Source organism: Xiphophorus hellerii, chromosome 8 (genome assembly GCF_003331165.1).
Source record: "Xiphophorus hellerii strain 12219 chromosome 8, Xiphophorus_hellerii-4.1, whole genome shotgun sequence".
Classification (NCBI taxonomy): domain Eukaryota; kingdom Metazoa; phylum Chordata; class Actinopteri; order Cyprinodontiformes; family Poeciliidae; genus Xiphophorus; species Xiphophorus hellerii.
Window position 1 is genome coordinate 26,596,282 of NC_045679.1, and position 14,137 is coordinate 26,610,418.

The following is a 14,137-nucleotide window of genomic DNA, read 5'->3' on the forward strand; positions in this document are numbered from 1 at the left end:
TATGAATTATTGTTTTTTGGGAATTTGACTGAGAAAAATCAGATAGAAAAGGTTTTTTTTTAGAAGTTTTAGAGATGCTGGACAGAGAGAACTGATTTATACTCAATAACTTTGAAAAATTGCCAACTAAGCATTTAAGGGACAGCATTATGCAAAGTGATGTAGTCTCAGAAAAAGCAGCAGCTTTTAAAGAGACAGAGGCCCAACTTCGAGGTGTTGCATTACAAAGTGAAATTTTTTATTGTCATATTTGATATCACATTTTTATAACCACTGAAGGTAACATAGTTACCTGATTGCGCTATAAAATGACCCTATTTGCCTGGAAGATTTATAACACCGACCCTTTAACTGGATTTTGGAATCAAGATTACAGGATTTAAACTTTTACTGTTTCAAAGCCACAAAGCAACTTATAGTCTTTTAATGAAATATCAAAGTGTTGGAATGACTGGTATTCAACTGTACTTCCCCCTCCCTCACCTGTTGCTGTGCTGTCAGTGTTTTTGTTTTCCTCTTACTGAGTAAAAGCTGTTTAAAGTTCACCTTGCAAACTCCACATCTATGCAGTAGCCAGCTACATGTTAGCAAGCTAACATCTCCTCAGCAGGCTCCAGAATGGCAAAGAAATGATGACATTTTGCACAATAAGTTCACTTATTTAAAAAAAAAAAAAACTAAAACTGCCACTTTTTCATTTTCCAGTTTGTCTTCAGCTAATCTGTTCATGTGCTTTAAAGAAGCTGTTAAAATGATCTGCTCATGTCAACAGCAAAGGTTGAATTTCATCTCACCACTTGTGAGAACAGTACGACTGAACCCTTAAAGTTCTAAATATCTGGTTTAGCTTAAAGAAACCCATACATGGTTTATCTGTGTCATGGATCAAAATATTAAATACATGTTCTAGGTAACACTATTAATTAATATTTATATATCATTTTAACAGAAGAGGATATTTTGTTGCTGTTTTGTTATGGATAAAAGCAGTCAGATCATTTTTTTCCCATTTTTATTTGTAAAATGTTTTTGGTTAATATCATCAAACGTTGATGGGAAGATCTACAGCTGCTCCATGCGTACAGCTGACTATGAGGTGAGGGTTTCTGGATAGAAATGCATCAGCGATTGTTTGACACATTGAGCCAATAAAGCAGAAGAATTTTTGTTTTAAAAAAAAAAAGTTTTATTAGAAGTTCAACATCTCAAGCGGCCTCTGAGTTACAAAGTCAAGCTTAGGAGCTGAAGACGCTTCTGCAAATCTAACAGATCTGTCACATGTATAGATCATTGATACTTTTTTTTCCTCCAGTCCAAAACATCACTCTTTAAGGTCTGCTTGTACCACATTACAGCCTGTCTCTATGGAAACGTCACAGAATTGATGCAGATATGTCAGTAAACACACAACCTCTGAATTAAAGCATGTATTTATTTTCGTTTGGTGCTGCCTGTTTTAATGTTTTGAACCAAAATAAAGGATTTCTATCAGTGCTGTTGAGCAATAACTATATGTTTAATTATTTCACTGAGAAAGCCAAACTAATGTACTGTAAACGAAAGCTGTAGTGTAATCCAGACAGCGAGTAGAATTAGAGAAAACTCATTAGAACACAAAAAAAATGATTCTAGTTCGGCTCATTCTGCAAATTCTCAAATCCAGAAATATCTGTATATGATAAGATAATACTACAGAACCCTCACTGTTTAACACAAATAGAACTAAAAACTAAGCTCCATGTATCAGGAGCAAACATTCAGTGACGGGATGTTTGGCTCTGGCAGCTTCTAAGAACCGTGAATGTAATTTGATTGGTTAATCATTCTAGTCTGGCTTAACGCTCTGATGCGTTACCGTTTGTTCTCGATCACAGTGTCAAAATGTGCAAAAAGCGTATTTCAGAAGTATTGTTTTCTTCATTTTATAAACTAATTCCTTCAGTTTGATGCACATAGAGCAGGCCGCCTCAGAGCTGACTCTGGGTTTTTCTCAGGTAGTCAAACAAACCTTCATGGAAATTGGGTTTGTTACGTAGAGAACAGTACTTGTCCAGATGTCTGTACAGCTGGCCTGAAAAGAAACAGAACATGAAGTAGATTAAAAAAAGATTAATTCTGCCAGTACTATTTACTTTACTGTTCTTAAAGCAAATAGTAAACTGCGCAAAGAAGCAGCTCAACATTTACATCAAATCCCATCAAAAATAAAGCTGCTTATGATTCAATTGTGAATCTGACTATTCTCTAATTTTCCAGGAGGAACTTGACCCAAACTATTTGCATAATTGGTTTATATTGTTATACTATTGACCAGAATAACAGAATTAAAGTGGTCCCGATTTAAATCAGGATTATTTTTGGTAGAAAGAAATTATATTTCTACATGACAAATAATTTACTGAAAAGTGCGCAAGAGAAGAGCAACCGTGACACGAACACTACTGATTCTGAGAGGCTGAAACATTTTTCTAAAGGTTTGTGTTTAAAAATAATTTTAAATAATTTTATTCAGCCAAGAAGTTTGTTTCTTAAGGAAATGAAACATGAATCTTTCCTGACACTACAGCAATCAAACATCAAACTTCTCTTGTACTCACTGTTCAACTTTTTGCATGTTTCTACTGTCACTTTAGCTCTTTGAAGCTTTGCTAACAACATCAGAAACAAAAACTCCTGGTAAAACTAAGATTAATTTCAACCTAAATTTGCCAGTGTGAATAATTTTGGTCTTAGCTGTATCAGTGTAAAAACCTTCCTGTTTTTTGCAACTGATGACCTATTATTTAAGAAGCTATTCAGACAATAAAACACACCAACAGTAAAGAATTTCAGCTTATTATAGTATCTTTTTTCAGGGAATAAAAGGATTACTTGTGGGAATATTTCATTTTAAGTTCTCGTCATAAATTTTTTATTTGTATGTTTGTCCACCAGAGGGCGGCGTTGTTCCCAATTCTGACGGTGATACAAAATGTCAGACTATCTACTGTTTTACTACGGTAATGAACCTGACACAGCGAATGATATGATTAGCGTGTTTTGCTACTGAAGTTTGGGAATGACGTGTTTTTATAGCTTTTTTTTAAATGATCAAAATGTTATTTTTCCATTTCAAGCTTAACTAGTTTCTTTTTTAAGGTTTTATTGGCTCTAGTGGCCTTTATTTGATAGTGAATTGACGGGAATGTGGGTAATGAGAGAAGGACATGTGGCAAAGGTCACCAGGCCGGGAATCAAACCTGTGACGGCCGCGTTGATGACTAGGGCCTCCTTATGTGGGTTGTGCTTAACCCCGCACCACAGCATCCCCAGGCCAGACTAGTTTTAATACATTTATTGTCCTTAAAGTGCGCTTTGGGAAGCTGACATTTTATATAGAAACAAATGTTGATTTTAAAGGTCATCTGAATGGTCAGCCATTCTGTTTTGTTAATTATTCCAGTTTTCAACTGATATCTTCCCAGTGTATTTTTTTTAAGTTGCCCTCAGAGGTGGGACCAAGTCACTGTTTTGCAAGTCCTAAGTAAGTCTCAAGTCTTTGTCCTCAAGTCAAGTCAAGTCTCAAGTAAAGACAGGCAAAAATAGAGTCAAGTCTCAAGTCTTGATTTTAATGACTCGAGTCCAAGTCATGTGACTCGAGTCCCCACCTCTGGTTGCCCTATTATTTGTCATTAAGATAAGCTGGGACTCATTTTTTTCATTAAATTTAACAGTTTTTCACTTTTTGTCTCAAAGCAAATGCGAACCACATTCATAGTCACAACAGCTTCTTCGGCTAAAACTTCCAACTCGGCTTTCTGTCATGAAATGTCTCACCGACTGTCATCTTCTGTGTGACCAGCAGGTGGTACGTCTGCTGCAGCCTTCTGCACAGATCGTGGTCTCCAAACGTGAAGAAGGCCAAACCCCGCCTGGCCTTGGCTGCTGCCATCAGCTGGATCACAGCTGCAAACCAAAACATAGCAACATCACTCAGATGAAAAACAGCCAAATACAGAAAATATTCGCCTGTTTTAGCTCCGGGCTTAAAGGTGGAATATTTTTTCAGGGAATTGTAATAATAATAATAATACAGACCCAACATTAGAGTAACAGAGTTTACCTTTGAGTTCTGGGTCTCCATTGAAGGCTCCACAGCCCCACTTTCCTGTGGCGATGTCTGGCTCTTCATGATCATGGTGACCTTTGAACCCACAGTAAGCCTTGGAAAACACACACACACACGCAAAAAAACCCAAAAAACTTGAAATGTAAATACATTGAACTAATATGGCAAAGTCCATTCGATCAGGTTTGAGCTAAGTTGGACCAGCAAGACAGAAACTTTGCATCACGTGATCAGAACCTCCTCTGTATTCAGTTGAACAAATCTAAATTCATTTTTATTTATAAAGCACACCTAACAAATAACTTGTTCAACCAAAGTTCTGCTGAACTAACAAACAAACTGCTGAAATAGAGAGGCAGAAGAAGCAAGACCGCTGACACAGAGCTGACCTGCTTGTTGAACTTTGAACCAGAATCCATGGTTACGCCGAGATTTCTAACCTGATGCTTAACATAGGCTTGGAATAGGGGTGTGTGTGAATATCTGTTAGGACTGAAGAAAACCCCATCTGTTTTCTTTTCATTAAAGATCAGAGAATTCATGGCCATCATGTTCTCAAGATTCTTTAAGAGGTTAAAGGGAGCATGGGTGGAAATAGGGAGGAAATAAATTTGAGTGGTATGCATAAAACTTACAAAGGATGCCAAGATATCTCAAAATCAACTCTAAAACGAGAAGATATAAAGACAAAAGGAGAGGACTGAGAATTCAACCTTGAGGAACTCCTGAGGAAAAAGTTGCTGAAGTTTTCTGAACACAGAAAAGTTCTATCCAACAGATGTGAACTAAAGCAGCGAAACATTTATCCACAACCCAAAGCTCCAAACGGGATATTAGAGTACTGCGGTCAACACAGTGACTTTACCTTGTTCAGTTCCCGTTTGACTTTCTCCATGTTGTACTGATCCATGGGTTGTCTGAAGTGACAGGCATCGATGGCCAGAATCTGCCGCTTCAGCCGACGCCACTCGTCTCTGCCGAAATAGTTCAACGAAATCAGACAACCAGCACAAACTGAAAACGTTCTAGTTCTTTTTTGTTTTTTTTAAACATCTCACACCTTCCGAGGTGATCATCATAAGGGCCCAACCACTGAAAGCTGTCACTGAAACCAGAGTAACAGCTGAACTGCTGCGTACCTGAGGAACAGACAGCGAAAACACAAGGCAACATGTGAGATGTGACATGGCTACGGTCTGATCAAACGTCTTAGGTTTAACGTTTAGAAGAGTGTCTTGAGAATGTGCATGCTTACAGCAAATGAACTGAAAGGCTGAGAACCAATCAGAACCCAATAAATTGATCCTCGAGTATGAACAAGTTGCATTGTACATTTCCTGCAGCAGCTTCTGATTTATGGACAAAACATATCTAACAAAACACTTAAAAGTTTAATGACCTGTATACTGGATATGTATCTGTGTCATATCATAATATCCATACTTTTTATTTTTTACAAATATTAAATATAATTTTAAATAGCTGAAACATCTGGCAAAAACCTTGATTTATCTTGTTTCAACTTCATGTGACAGACCAGCAGGAAGTCCTGCATAATTGCAAAGTTTTTCAAAAATAAACTTGACTGTAAATATTCATTATTCACACTGAACTGTGACGTCATTGTATAATTTTTATTAGTTGTGGGTTTTAATCTTTCACATATTGCCATTTAACACCAAACCTTATCAGGCAAGATATTCATAAAACAATAAATGAGACTAAAAACTACTTGGCTACTGTCTCCTGATAATCATGTGGCACCTCGACTTGGTCATTTTGATCTGAATTAATCATTTTATTAATCATAGCCAAACCTAAACCTATAGTTGCACAACACACAGCTGGCCTGAGGTGTTTCATTTCTACCTGTAATGATGAGACACTCATCCTTGTCAAGTTTCTCTGTGAAGAGACGAGCTACGATTAGCTCCGGGTTCATCAGGAACAGGATCTCCTCCTGAACCAGGCCAGAGTCCAGGACACCTCCGCCTATCCTGCTGGCAGCAAAGTCCACCTGCACACACACACACACACCCCCACACACACACACACAATCCAGTCAGGCCTCAGCCGTGGACTGAAACAGCTGTGGATCCTCTCGGCTGTAGGCCCCTTCTCACCTGAAGCAACTGTGCACCTTCGGCCTCGATCCGGCCCTCTGATGTAACATGCAGCTTGTGCAGGGTTTGTGTGCACCTACAAGAAAACACAACAGTGTGAATCAGCCTGAGCTGACCAGGCCTAAAGGTTTGGTTCCATGTTTCTAAAGTGTAACAGAAACACAAACAATATGGCTGCTTCAATATCTTCTTCTTCTAGTTGTTCTCGTTAAAGGGGCGGTGCTATGTGCTTTCGTTAAACAAATTATAAAAATGCTGCAAATATGGCTTAAAAGACATTTGACTTTGTAATTTAAGGTATTTTTCTGATGAGGGAATAACATGATGACATGCTGTAATGATCTGAATACAACACAAACCATAAGATGTGTCCACCTGCAGCTGAATTTGGTTTAAATTATTAATGTTATTGTTACATTTAGCATTTTTGGCCCATAAATCTTTATCAGTGCTAACAAAGCAGTTCATTCTGGATAAACAGATGCACCACATGCTAATCCAAAACAAACACAAATAAAGACCTCCATCTGAATCCCATAAAACTTTACCTGTGCAACATGTAAATGAGCTAAAGCTCTGCACTTTGTGTTTTCCCATTGCTCAGACATGAATGTGTAAAAGTATCAGATACACATCAATTCATTTTGTTAACGCCACTGGGGGTTTGTGGCAAATTCTCCTAAGACAAGGAAAGCTCAAGTCTTCGTGTTTTCTTCCTCTCTTTTTCCCGTTCAGTGTTCACCACAGTGAACCATCTGTTTCCATCAAGTCAATTCAGGTCACTTATATACCGTCAACTCACAACTTATATCCTCTCAGGATGTTTGACAAGATGAACAGCAATGGAAAAAATTGTGCAAAAGAGACTAATATGACGACAAAGAGTCATCAGTCGGTAGATTTCCAGAATGATTTCCAGAAATTATGAAGTATCAAAGCTAAGTACTGGCTTTGTATGCTTTATTTTTAAAAATTTTTTATAAAATCCTTTCAATCAATGCTGCCAAAAGTAATGAAGTGTGTAGCAGCGTCATTGATGTGAGAATGTTTTCATTTTTTTGTATTAATTCAAATCGGACATTACTTTCCCCAGGTCTGAGCTTCTGCGTCGCTGAGCCACCGCCTCTCGAACGTCACCAGGCCTTCTGGTTTAGATTCTGAGGAGAAATCAGCAGATTGTCACAAACCTCCTGTGATGTACGCATCCCGCGAACACGCGTCCACGGTCCGAGGTCCGCACTCACTCTCGTCTGTCATCACGTTAAAGTAGTGCATGATGGCCTTGAACTTCTGGCTCTTCCGCTCCGACCAGCTTCCAAACAATCTGAGCAGAATCAGAAGAATCAGTCGGGATGTTAAATAAAGATGGGGCAGCAGTAAGGGGGAGCGGCGACGCCGCGTCTGCTGACCTGCTGAAGTTTATGGACGGGTAGTTGTGGTATTCTGCGTTGGGCCTGGTGGTGTTGCGGTGAGGGAAGGTGCAGAAGAAGGCGTTGGCAAGGAGACAGGAAATCTGACCCTGGGACAAAGTGATGGAGGCTGGTTGGTGGCGCTGCAGCAAAGGGATGGCCTGGACACACAGACACAAACTATTACACTTATGGCGATTGGACAATGACATTGAACATACAATGAATGTCGCTGTACTTTTTCTTTTCCATACAAGCGAACACCACGGTGGGTCTGGCTGCCTTACAGGGTCGCAGCAGTTGAATGGTGTACTCCTGCACTGCATATGGACTCATGTTTGTACAGTTGTTCATTAGCTTTATGGTCTTTTGTGTGTTTTATGTACAAGCAGTAACACATCTTTCTTCACTTTTACCTTTATGTGTATCATGCTTTACTAATGTTAGGGTGAAGGTTTTTGTTTGGTTCTTGCCAAATGCCAAATTTTTTTCTTCTGCCATTACGGCTTAGTTTTACTGCATACCAACGTAGCAACAAAGGAGCAATTTATAAGATTGTTACTTTCGTACACCCCTCCCCCCTAAAAGTTGTGTTAACTTTAAGTAGCTTTAAGTACAATTAACTTAGCTTAACATTAATCTTGCTGGACCAGAACTGAAGCAACAAGATTGACCATTAACTCAATTAATTAAACTTCCTGGCTTAATTTCACCCTCGTTATATATAAATGATTCCAAGTCGAGCCTAAAGTCTTTAGTCGAGTCTAAATATTGGACTCAAAGTATGAGTGCAATCCAGATCTGGAGTCTGTGTTTTTGTGAGTTCAGTACAATTTCAGTCTAAGCCTCCGACTCTGAGTCACCCAACGATGCCTCCATTGGTACCTTCTTGACTTCATCAGGCAGCTTCAAGGCCAAAGCAGCAATCTTCGGAAACAGCTTCTCGTAGAGGTTTTCGATGTCATTCTAGAAGGAAAGCATGAAACATTTCTCATCACCCATGGCTTTAATCAGTCATAAAACTCATCACGTCAGTTTAAGAGATGACCACTGACCTTCACATATCTGGGAAGTGCATCAAAAGACCACTCACGTTCATAGCTGGGGTTGTATCTGAGGATGGCTTTCTGATGGGAGACAAGTAACCAGAGTCAAACATCAGAGAATTAGTATAATCATAGTATTAATAATGACTAATCAGTCAGTGTAATAATTGTCAACTAATCCATCCCTCCATCCATCTGAATGTGTGTTTCTGCATTTAAGATAGAAACACACATTGTTGTCTGTAAACATGTTTTACCCAAAAGTCCTCAGGTGGCAGTTTTAGCCTCACCTGGTTCAAATTAAACTTAAGGGAAATCTTTATTATTTCAGGAAATAAAACTATGATTTTCTTACTTATAATAGGAATTGAATTATTTGTGAATTACTTCTAATATATTTCTAACATTGAATTGACAAAGGTTAAGAGCTTGTATGAAAAATCTGTAGAATGTGTCAATTTGTTTTTATCTGATTAATGGATTAATAATCAGAATTAATCGATGACTTAGTTGCGTCCGAAGTTCAACCATACCTCCACCTCATCGGCTTTTGCTGCCTTCTTCTTGGCCAGAGCACGCAGCTGCTCGGAGATCAGGCCCCACCTCGACACTGGGCCAGATTGACTCTGCAACGTCATTTACTTTTTACATTTTTTAACATATTAAAACATCTGCTTTATTTCACCAAAAGTTGATCAATTTGAGGACAAAGTATAACCAGTCCTGCTCCTCTTCTTTCTTATTTTAAACCTAGGTCAAATAAGTAGAATACATTGTGTTCAAAGAACAGTTCTGTGGAAGCTGCAGGGTTATGTGCTGTAGTTATGAGCAGTCAGTATCTTGCCTGTAGTAGAAATTAGTCAGAGCAATATCAGTTTGGAGAATCAGGGAAAAGTTTCCATTTGGAAGCTAAGCTAACATACAAGCTGATTTCTACCACTTTAAACTCCTTCAAGTCAAACTTCTTCAAGAGCACTAGATGCTGTTGTCACAACTAGAGTCAATGTAAAGGTTGTTTTGCGGATGACAAAGTGAGTTAATGAAAGAAGTACAAAATGGGTACCGTACCTTTGAGGTCTATATACAGACATAAACACGAACGTGTTATTCATTAAATTTAACATTTCATTAGAACCTTCACCGTTTATTTTCAGGAACTGCTGGAAACTATCTGTCTAAGTCCAGACACTATAAGTTCAAAGATCAGTTTAACAAAGATCAATAAAGAAAGAAAAGTCTGATTGTTTAAAGAGACTGATTTCTGGGATCTTTGATTTGACTTTTTACCTGCTATGCCTTTCCTTTATGTGTTATAATTTTGGGGGGGTTTCCCCCCGGTGTCAGCAAATATTCCTTATTTGGAGAAGAAGCGCATCTGCTGCAGAGCAAAACATCTCTTAACCTCTTCACAGCAGGTCATAAAACATTGCCTTTACTCTGAAACACTAGAAGTACAAAGTCTGGATGACCTTACGAAACGATCTAAATGTGACTTCATTCATTCTTCACCTTGAATCTAACGGGACCAAACTGTGTGTCTGGTTTGGGTGAGACGCTTGATGGTGAACACGGCATCTTAACAAAGCTACTGAGCCACAGGTCTCTCCCGTCCTGAGGAACAATCGCCCTGCAGCTGAAGGAATTCACCTGAAAAGCAAACAGAGCAGAAATGACTTTGTCTGGAACATGGTTTTCTTATTACGCAATAAATCTAACCTCTATTGAAGGATACTTTTGATAAGTGTTTTTAAATGGCTTGATTATTGATCGAGATGTCATGTGCAGTGGATCCTAGCCGCTTCACAGTTCATTATTCAGGGATTTTTCTGGGAAACATAACTCCAAATTAGTGCTAAGACAATTTCGACTACATTATCGCATATTAAGGTATGTCTGGTGTTTAAATGATTAAAATAGGAAATTATAAACATGTTCATATGGGGTCTCAAGTATTTGCAAATTTAAGCTATTCACAGTCAGTTATGGTCCCTAAGCCATTTGGAATTTGTGTGATTTCATGAGGAAAAAATTAAATTAAAAAAATAACTATTTTATTTTGGATTACAGCCCTGCGACAGAGTGAACCCCGCCTCTCGCCCGGAACGTTAGCTGGAGATAGGCACCAGCACCTCCCAACCCAATTTCTAGGGACAAGCATGTTACAACATGGATGGATGGACTTTGGATTACAGTTGAAACACTAAATCAGATTAATCATGCTGAATCGATTACCAAAGTAATATGTCCTACCCAGTACTCCTGGAGCAGCATAGTTTTACCATCACTTTGTTCAAATTCTGTGACAAAAATCTCTTAACAAGCAGCTTTTGCTATCCAATTATTAATTGGCTAATCTAAAAATTTATCAACAGATTTTCTTGCATTTTAGGCAGTATTTTTTTCTTATTTAAAAAAATTATCATGTTTATTTATTAGCATTTTATTAATGTATTTCTAATATTGCATTAAAAAGACTTAGATGAAAAATCTGCAGAATATAACCAAATTTTTTCCAATGAATCGTCAAGATAATCGACAGAATAGTCAATAGTGGCCGCCCTACTTTGGATATGTAGATTATGTATATATTGTTTTCCAACAGGCAGTGCCTGTAAATGAAGGCGTCCTACTTGTTCCTTGTTCAGAAAAAAAGAGACAGAGAGAAAGGCGGAAACAACTCACATCTATGAGGACGGTGTGAGTCTTTGAGAAATGCAGTTTTCCCAGTTTGATGTCACACTGTGGAAGCGTCTTCAGTTCATCCAGCCGGCAGCACGACAAGCCGACTTCACTGCGCTCCTCGCCACACGGCGTCCAAACAGGCATGTGTTTGGACGCCTTACTTCCATCCTCGTTGCCACTGCCTCCATCGAGTTTGCTCGCTTTACTTCCATCCTTATTGCAGCTGTCTCCATGGTGTTTGCTTGCCTTTCTTGTGTCCTCGTTGCAGCTGTCTCCATGATGTTTGCTTGACTTTGTTGCGTCCTCGTTGCAGCTGTCTCCATCGCGTTTGCTTGCCTTACTTGCGTTCTGGTTGCAGCTGTGTCCAGATGTGGATGGATCAGAGGAGCTGGCCTGCATTGAGCCATCCTTGCCGTTCTGCTGGTTTTCATTTTTGGGCTCCTCCTCTCCCTTGTACAGAGGATCAAATGATTTGATGCATTCTGCGACCTGGGAGCTGTCATTGCGATGTTTTTTCTTTTCCATGTCTGCAGAAAACAAGAGAAGGTGACCAGGATGACGGTCAGTGTGAGTTTTATGTTCTCTGGTTTCAACTTGGTTAATTCCAAGATATTCCCAGTCAGATATTTCTCAGAAACCAACATGTACTAATAACAGTAGCAATAAGCTATTTATTTGTACTTCTGATATAATAAGTCTCTTATTAAATCTGTTGGCACATATAATGTCTATTAGCATGATTGTGGCCACATTTTCAGTGCATGAAATATTCCGTTTTCAGACTAGAAACAGGAAGGAAGGAGTTCAGTTCTACGTTGTTTCTTGATCTGAGATGTTTTCTGAATTCTGTTGCGACAAAACTTTTAGGAGTCTGTCACCTTCACTGATCCTGTTTTTAACTGACAAACAAATCTCTTTGTAATAAATCTTTTTATTGAAAAAGATCAATAAAATCTGACATTTATCTACTAAATCTGACATGTGATTAATGTCAATAAATAAGACATTTAATAGAATATCCATTATTCAATATATGTAGAATACTCTGAATCAGAATCAACAACTGTGAGCAAAAGAGTAAATTTATTCCATTTTGTTGTCCCTAGGATGTATGTTCTACTTTTGGGGTTTCTGTAGAAATTAATCTTGTAATTCTTCTTCCATGAATAGCTTTGTAAGCCGAATTCCTTCTCAGTTGTTGGAATGTTGAGCTATAAGAAAAGTATAAGCATAAACCCCACACCCAGCAACAGACCAACAACAGAGCAAACAAAAAAAAAATCCAACAAATACTGAAGGAGAGAGGATCTTAAGTACTGAGGGAGATGTGGAAGAGAAGAAGGAATCAGAAGAGCTAATTACAGGTGAGTGGGGGCAGCTAAAGAGGAGGAAATGTGGGGGAAAATGGGAAAAAGCATAATGGCAGGCAGAGGAAGAAGGAAAAACCATAAAACTAACGGGAAACAATCAAAGGATCTAAAATCTAAATCAATAACAAACGCTAAGTGACTGAACAAAAACGAAATAATTAAAACAGAACATGAACTAAGAACACCAGCATCTTAAGAAACACAAGATGAGACACAACAACAAACTAAGAACCAAATCTAGGCGACAAACTAAGACTAGAAGTAAAGTAAACAACGAAGAAATTTCCCAAAGAAGCAATAATGAAACTGAAAGTCTACACACGACAGAAAACACAAGTCATTCAGCAGCATGAAGCTCGAGCATCTCAGTGACGGGAATCATTTGTCTGGAGGTGGACTGACAAAGCAGTCCAGTGTAATTTGGCCCCTTTAGCTTCACGTTCGAGGTTATTTTTCCGAACCAAACACTGACCTCAATCAAAACTCCGAAAGACAGGCTCGTGCCCACATGTAACATATTTAATTTAGCAAACATTCTGCTATAAAACTCACCTTCAACCAAAGACTGCGTTGGGTTTATTTGAATGTCGTGTAATTCTGTCTAATAGAGTTGTTTTCCTCGCTGCGCGCGCCCCCAGGACTGGAGAGACACAATTCAGTTTACTTTAGGTTAGAATCGAAAACGAAAGTGAGCTGAAACCAACTGCGGCTGCGCACAACCGAGAAAGCAGCTCTGGAGTTGGGCATGTTGAAATCTGATTATCTGATTTAAAGCTAATAATTTGGCTGCAGCTAAATTCAAAGCTTTTTTAGAATTCGTTGCGTGCGAGCACGTTCTGTTTAAGAGATGATTAAACATCTTAGTTAAAAATGAAAAAGTCAAATTGTATAATACTACTGTAGGCAATAAATCTGAAAATAACGTTTAAACCACCAAAACTAAACACTGTATTAATTGCATATATGGAGAATACTAGAATGTTCCCCAAACTTCATAAATTGTTTGTTTGTTTTTATCGGATGATAAAGAAAACTAAGACTGCTTTGAGGACCCAAAATGTCACATCTCTAGAAATCCTCTTGTTAAATAATTCAGTCCAGTTCCAATGTGTGACTAAGACTAATACCTAAGAAAACTAATATTAAAAAGTTTTCCTCGCTTTGCTTTGACATGTTAAATCATTAAAGACATTAGATTAGCAAGTTTTGGGGTGGAAGAACTTGAATTTAATATGAGACTGACCTTTGCTTACACATCAGTATCTGACTTCACAAATGCTGTCTTGGAATAATGCTCAAAGAATTACAGAATTATACTCCTAAGACTTGTGAAAAGTCCTCCGAGGTGTGTTCTGTAGCTGAATATGGATGGAATATCATCATACATACCTCAATAGAC

The 14,137-nt window shown here is 38.4% G+C and overlaps 1 protein-coding gene across 1 annotated transcript; it reads right to left on the minus strand.

The window, feature by feature from the left end:
- Window positions 1–647: 647 nt before the first annotated feature.
- On the minus strand, window positions 648–13,431 carry pargl (poly (ADP-ribose) glycohydrolase, like). Its single transcript, XM_032570521.1, has 16 exons — window positions 13,291–13,431; window positions 11,369–11,895; window positions 10,196–10,333; window positions 9,220–9,312; window positions 8,696–8,767; window positions 8,526–8,606; window positions 7,641–7,801; window positions 7,476–7,555; window positions 7,316–7,388; window positions 6,232–6,307; window positions 5,978–6,125; window positions 5,169–5,247; window positions 4,974–5,082; window positions 4,103–4,202; window positions 3,817–3,945; window positions 648–2,071 (listed from the first exon to the last, which is right to left on the minus strand). Exons 2-16 carry the CDS (start codon window positions 11,891–11,893, stop codon window positions 1,968–1,970), a joined length of 1,968 nt encoding a protein of 655 aa, XP_032426412.1. The 5' UTR covers window positions 11,894–11,895; window positions 13,291–13,431; the 3' UTR covers window positions 648–1,967.
- Window positions 13,432–14,137: the final 706 nt, after the last annotated feature.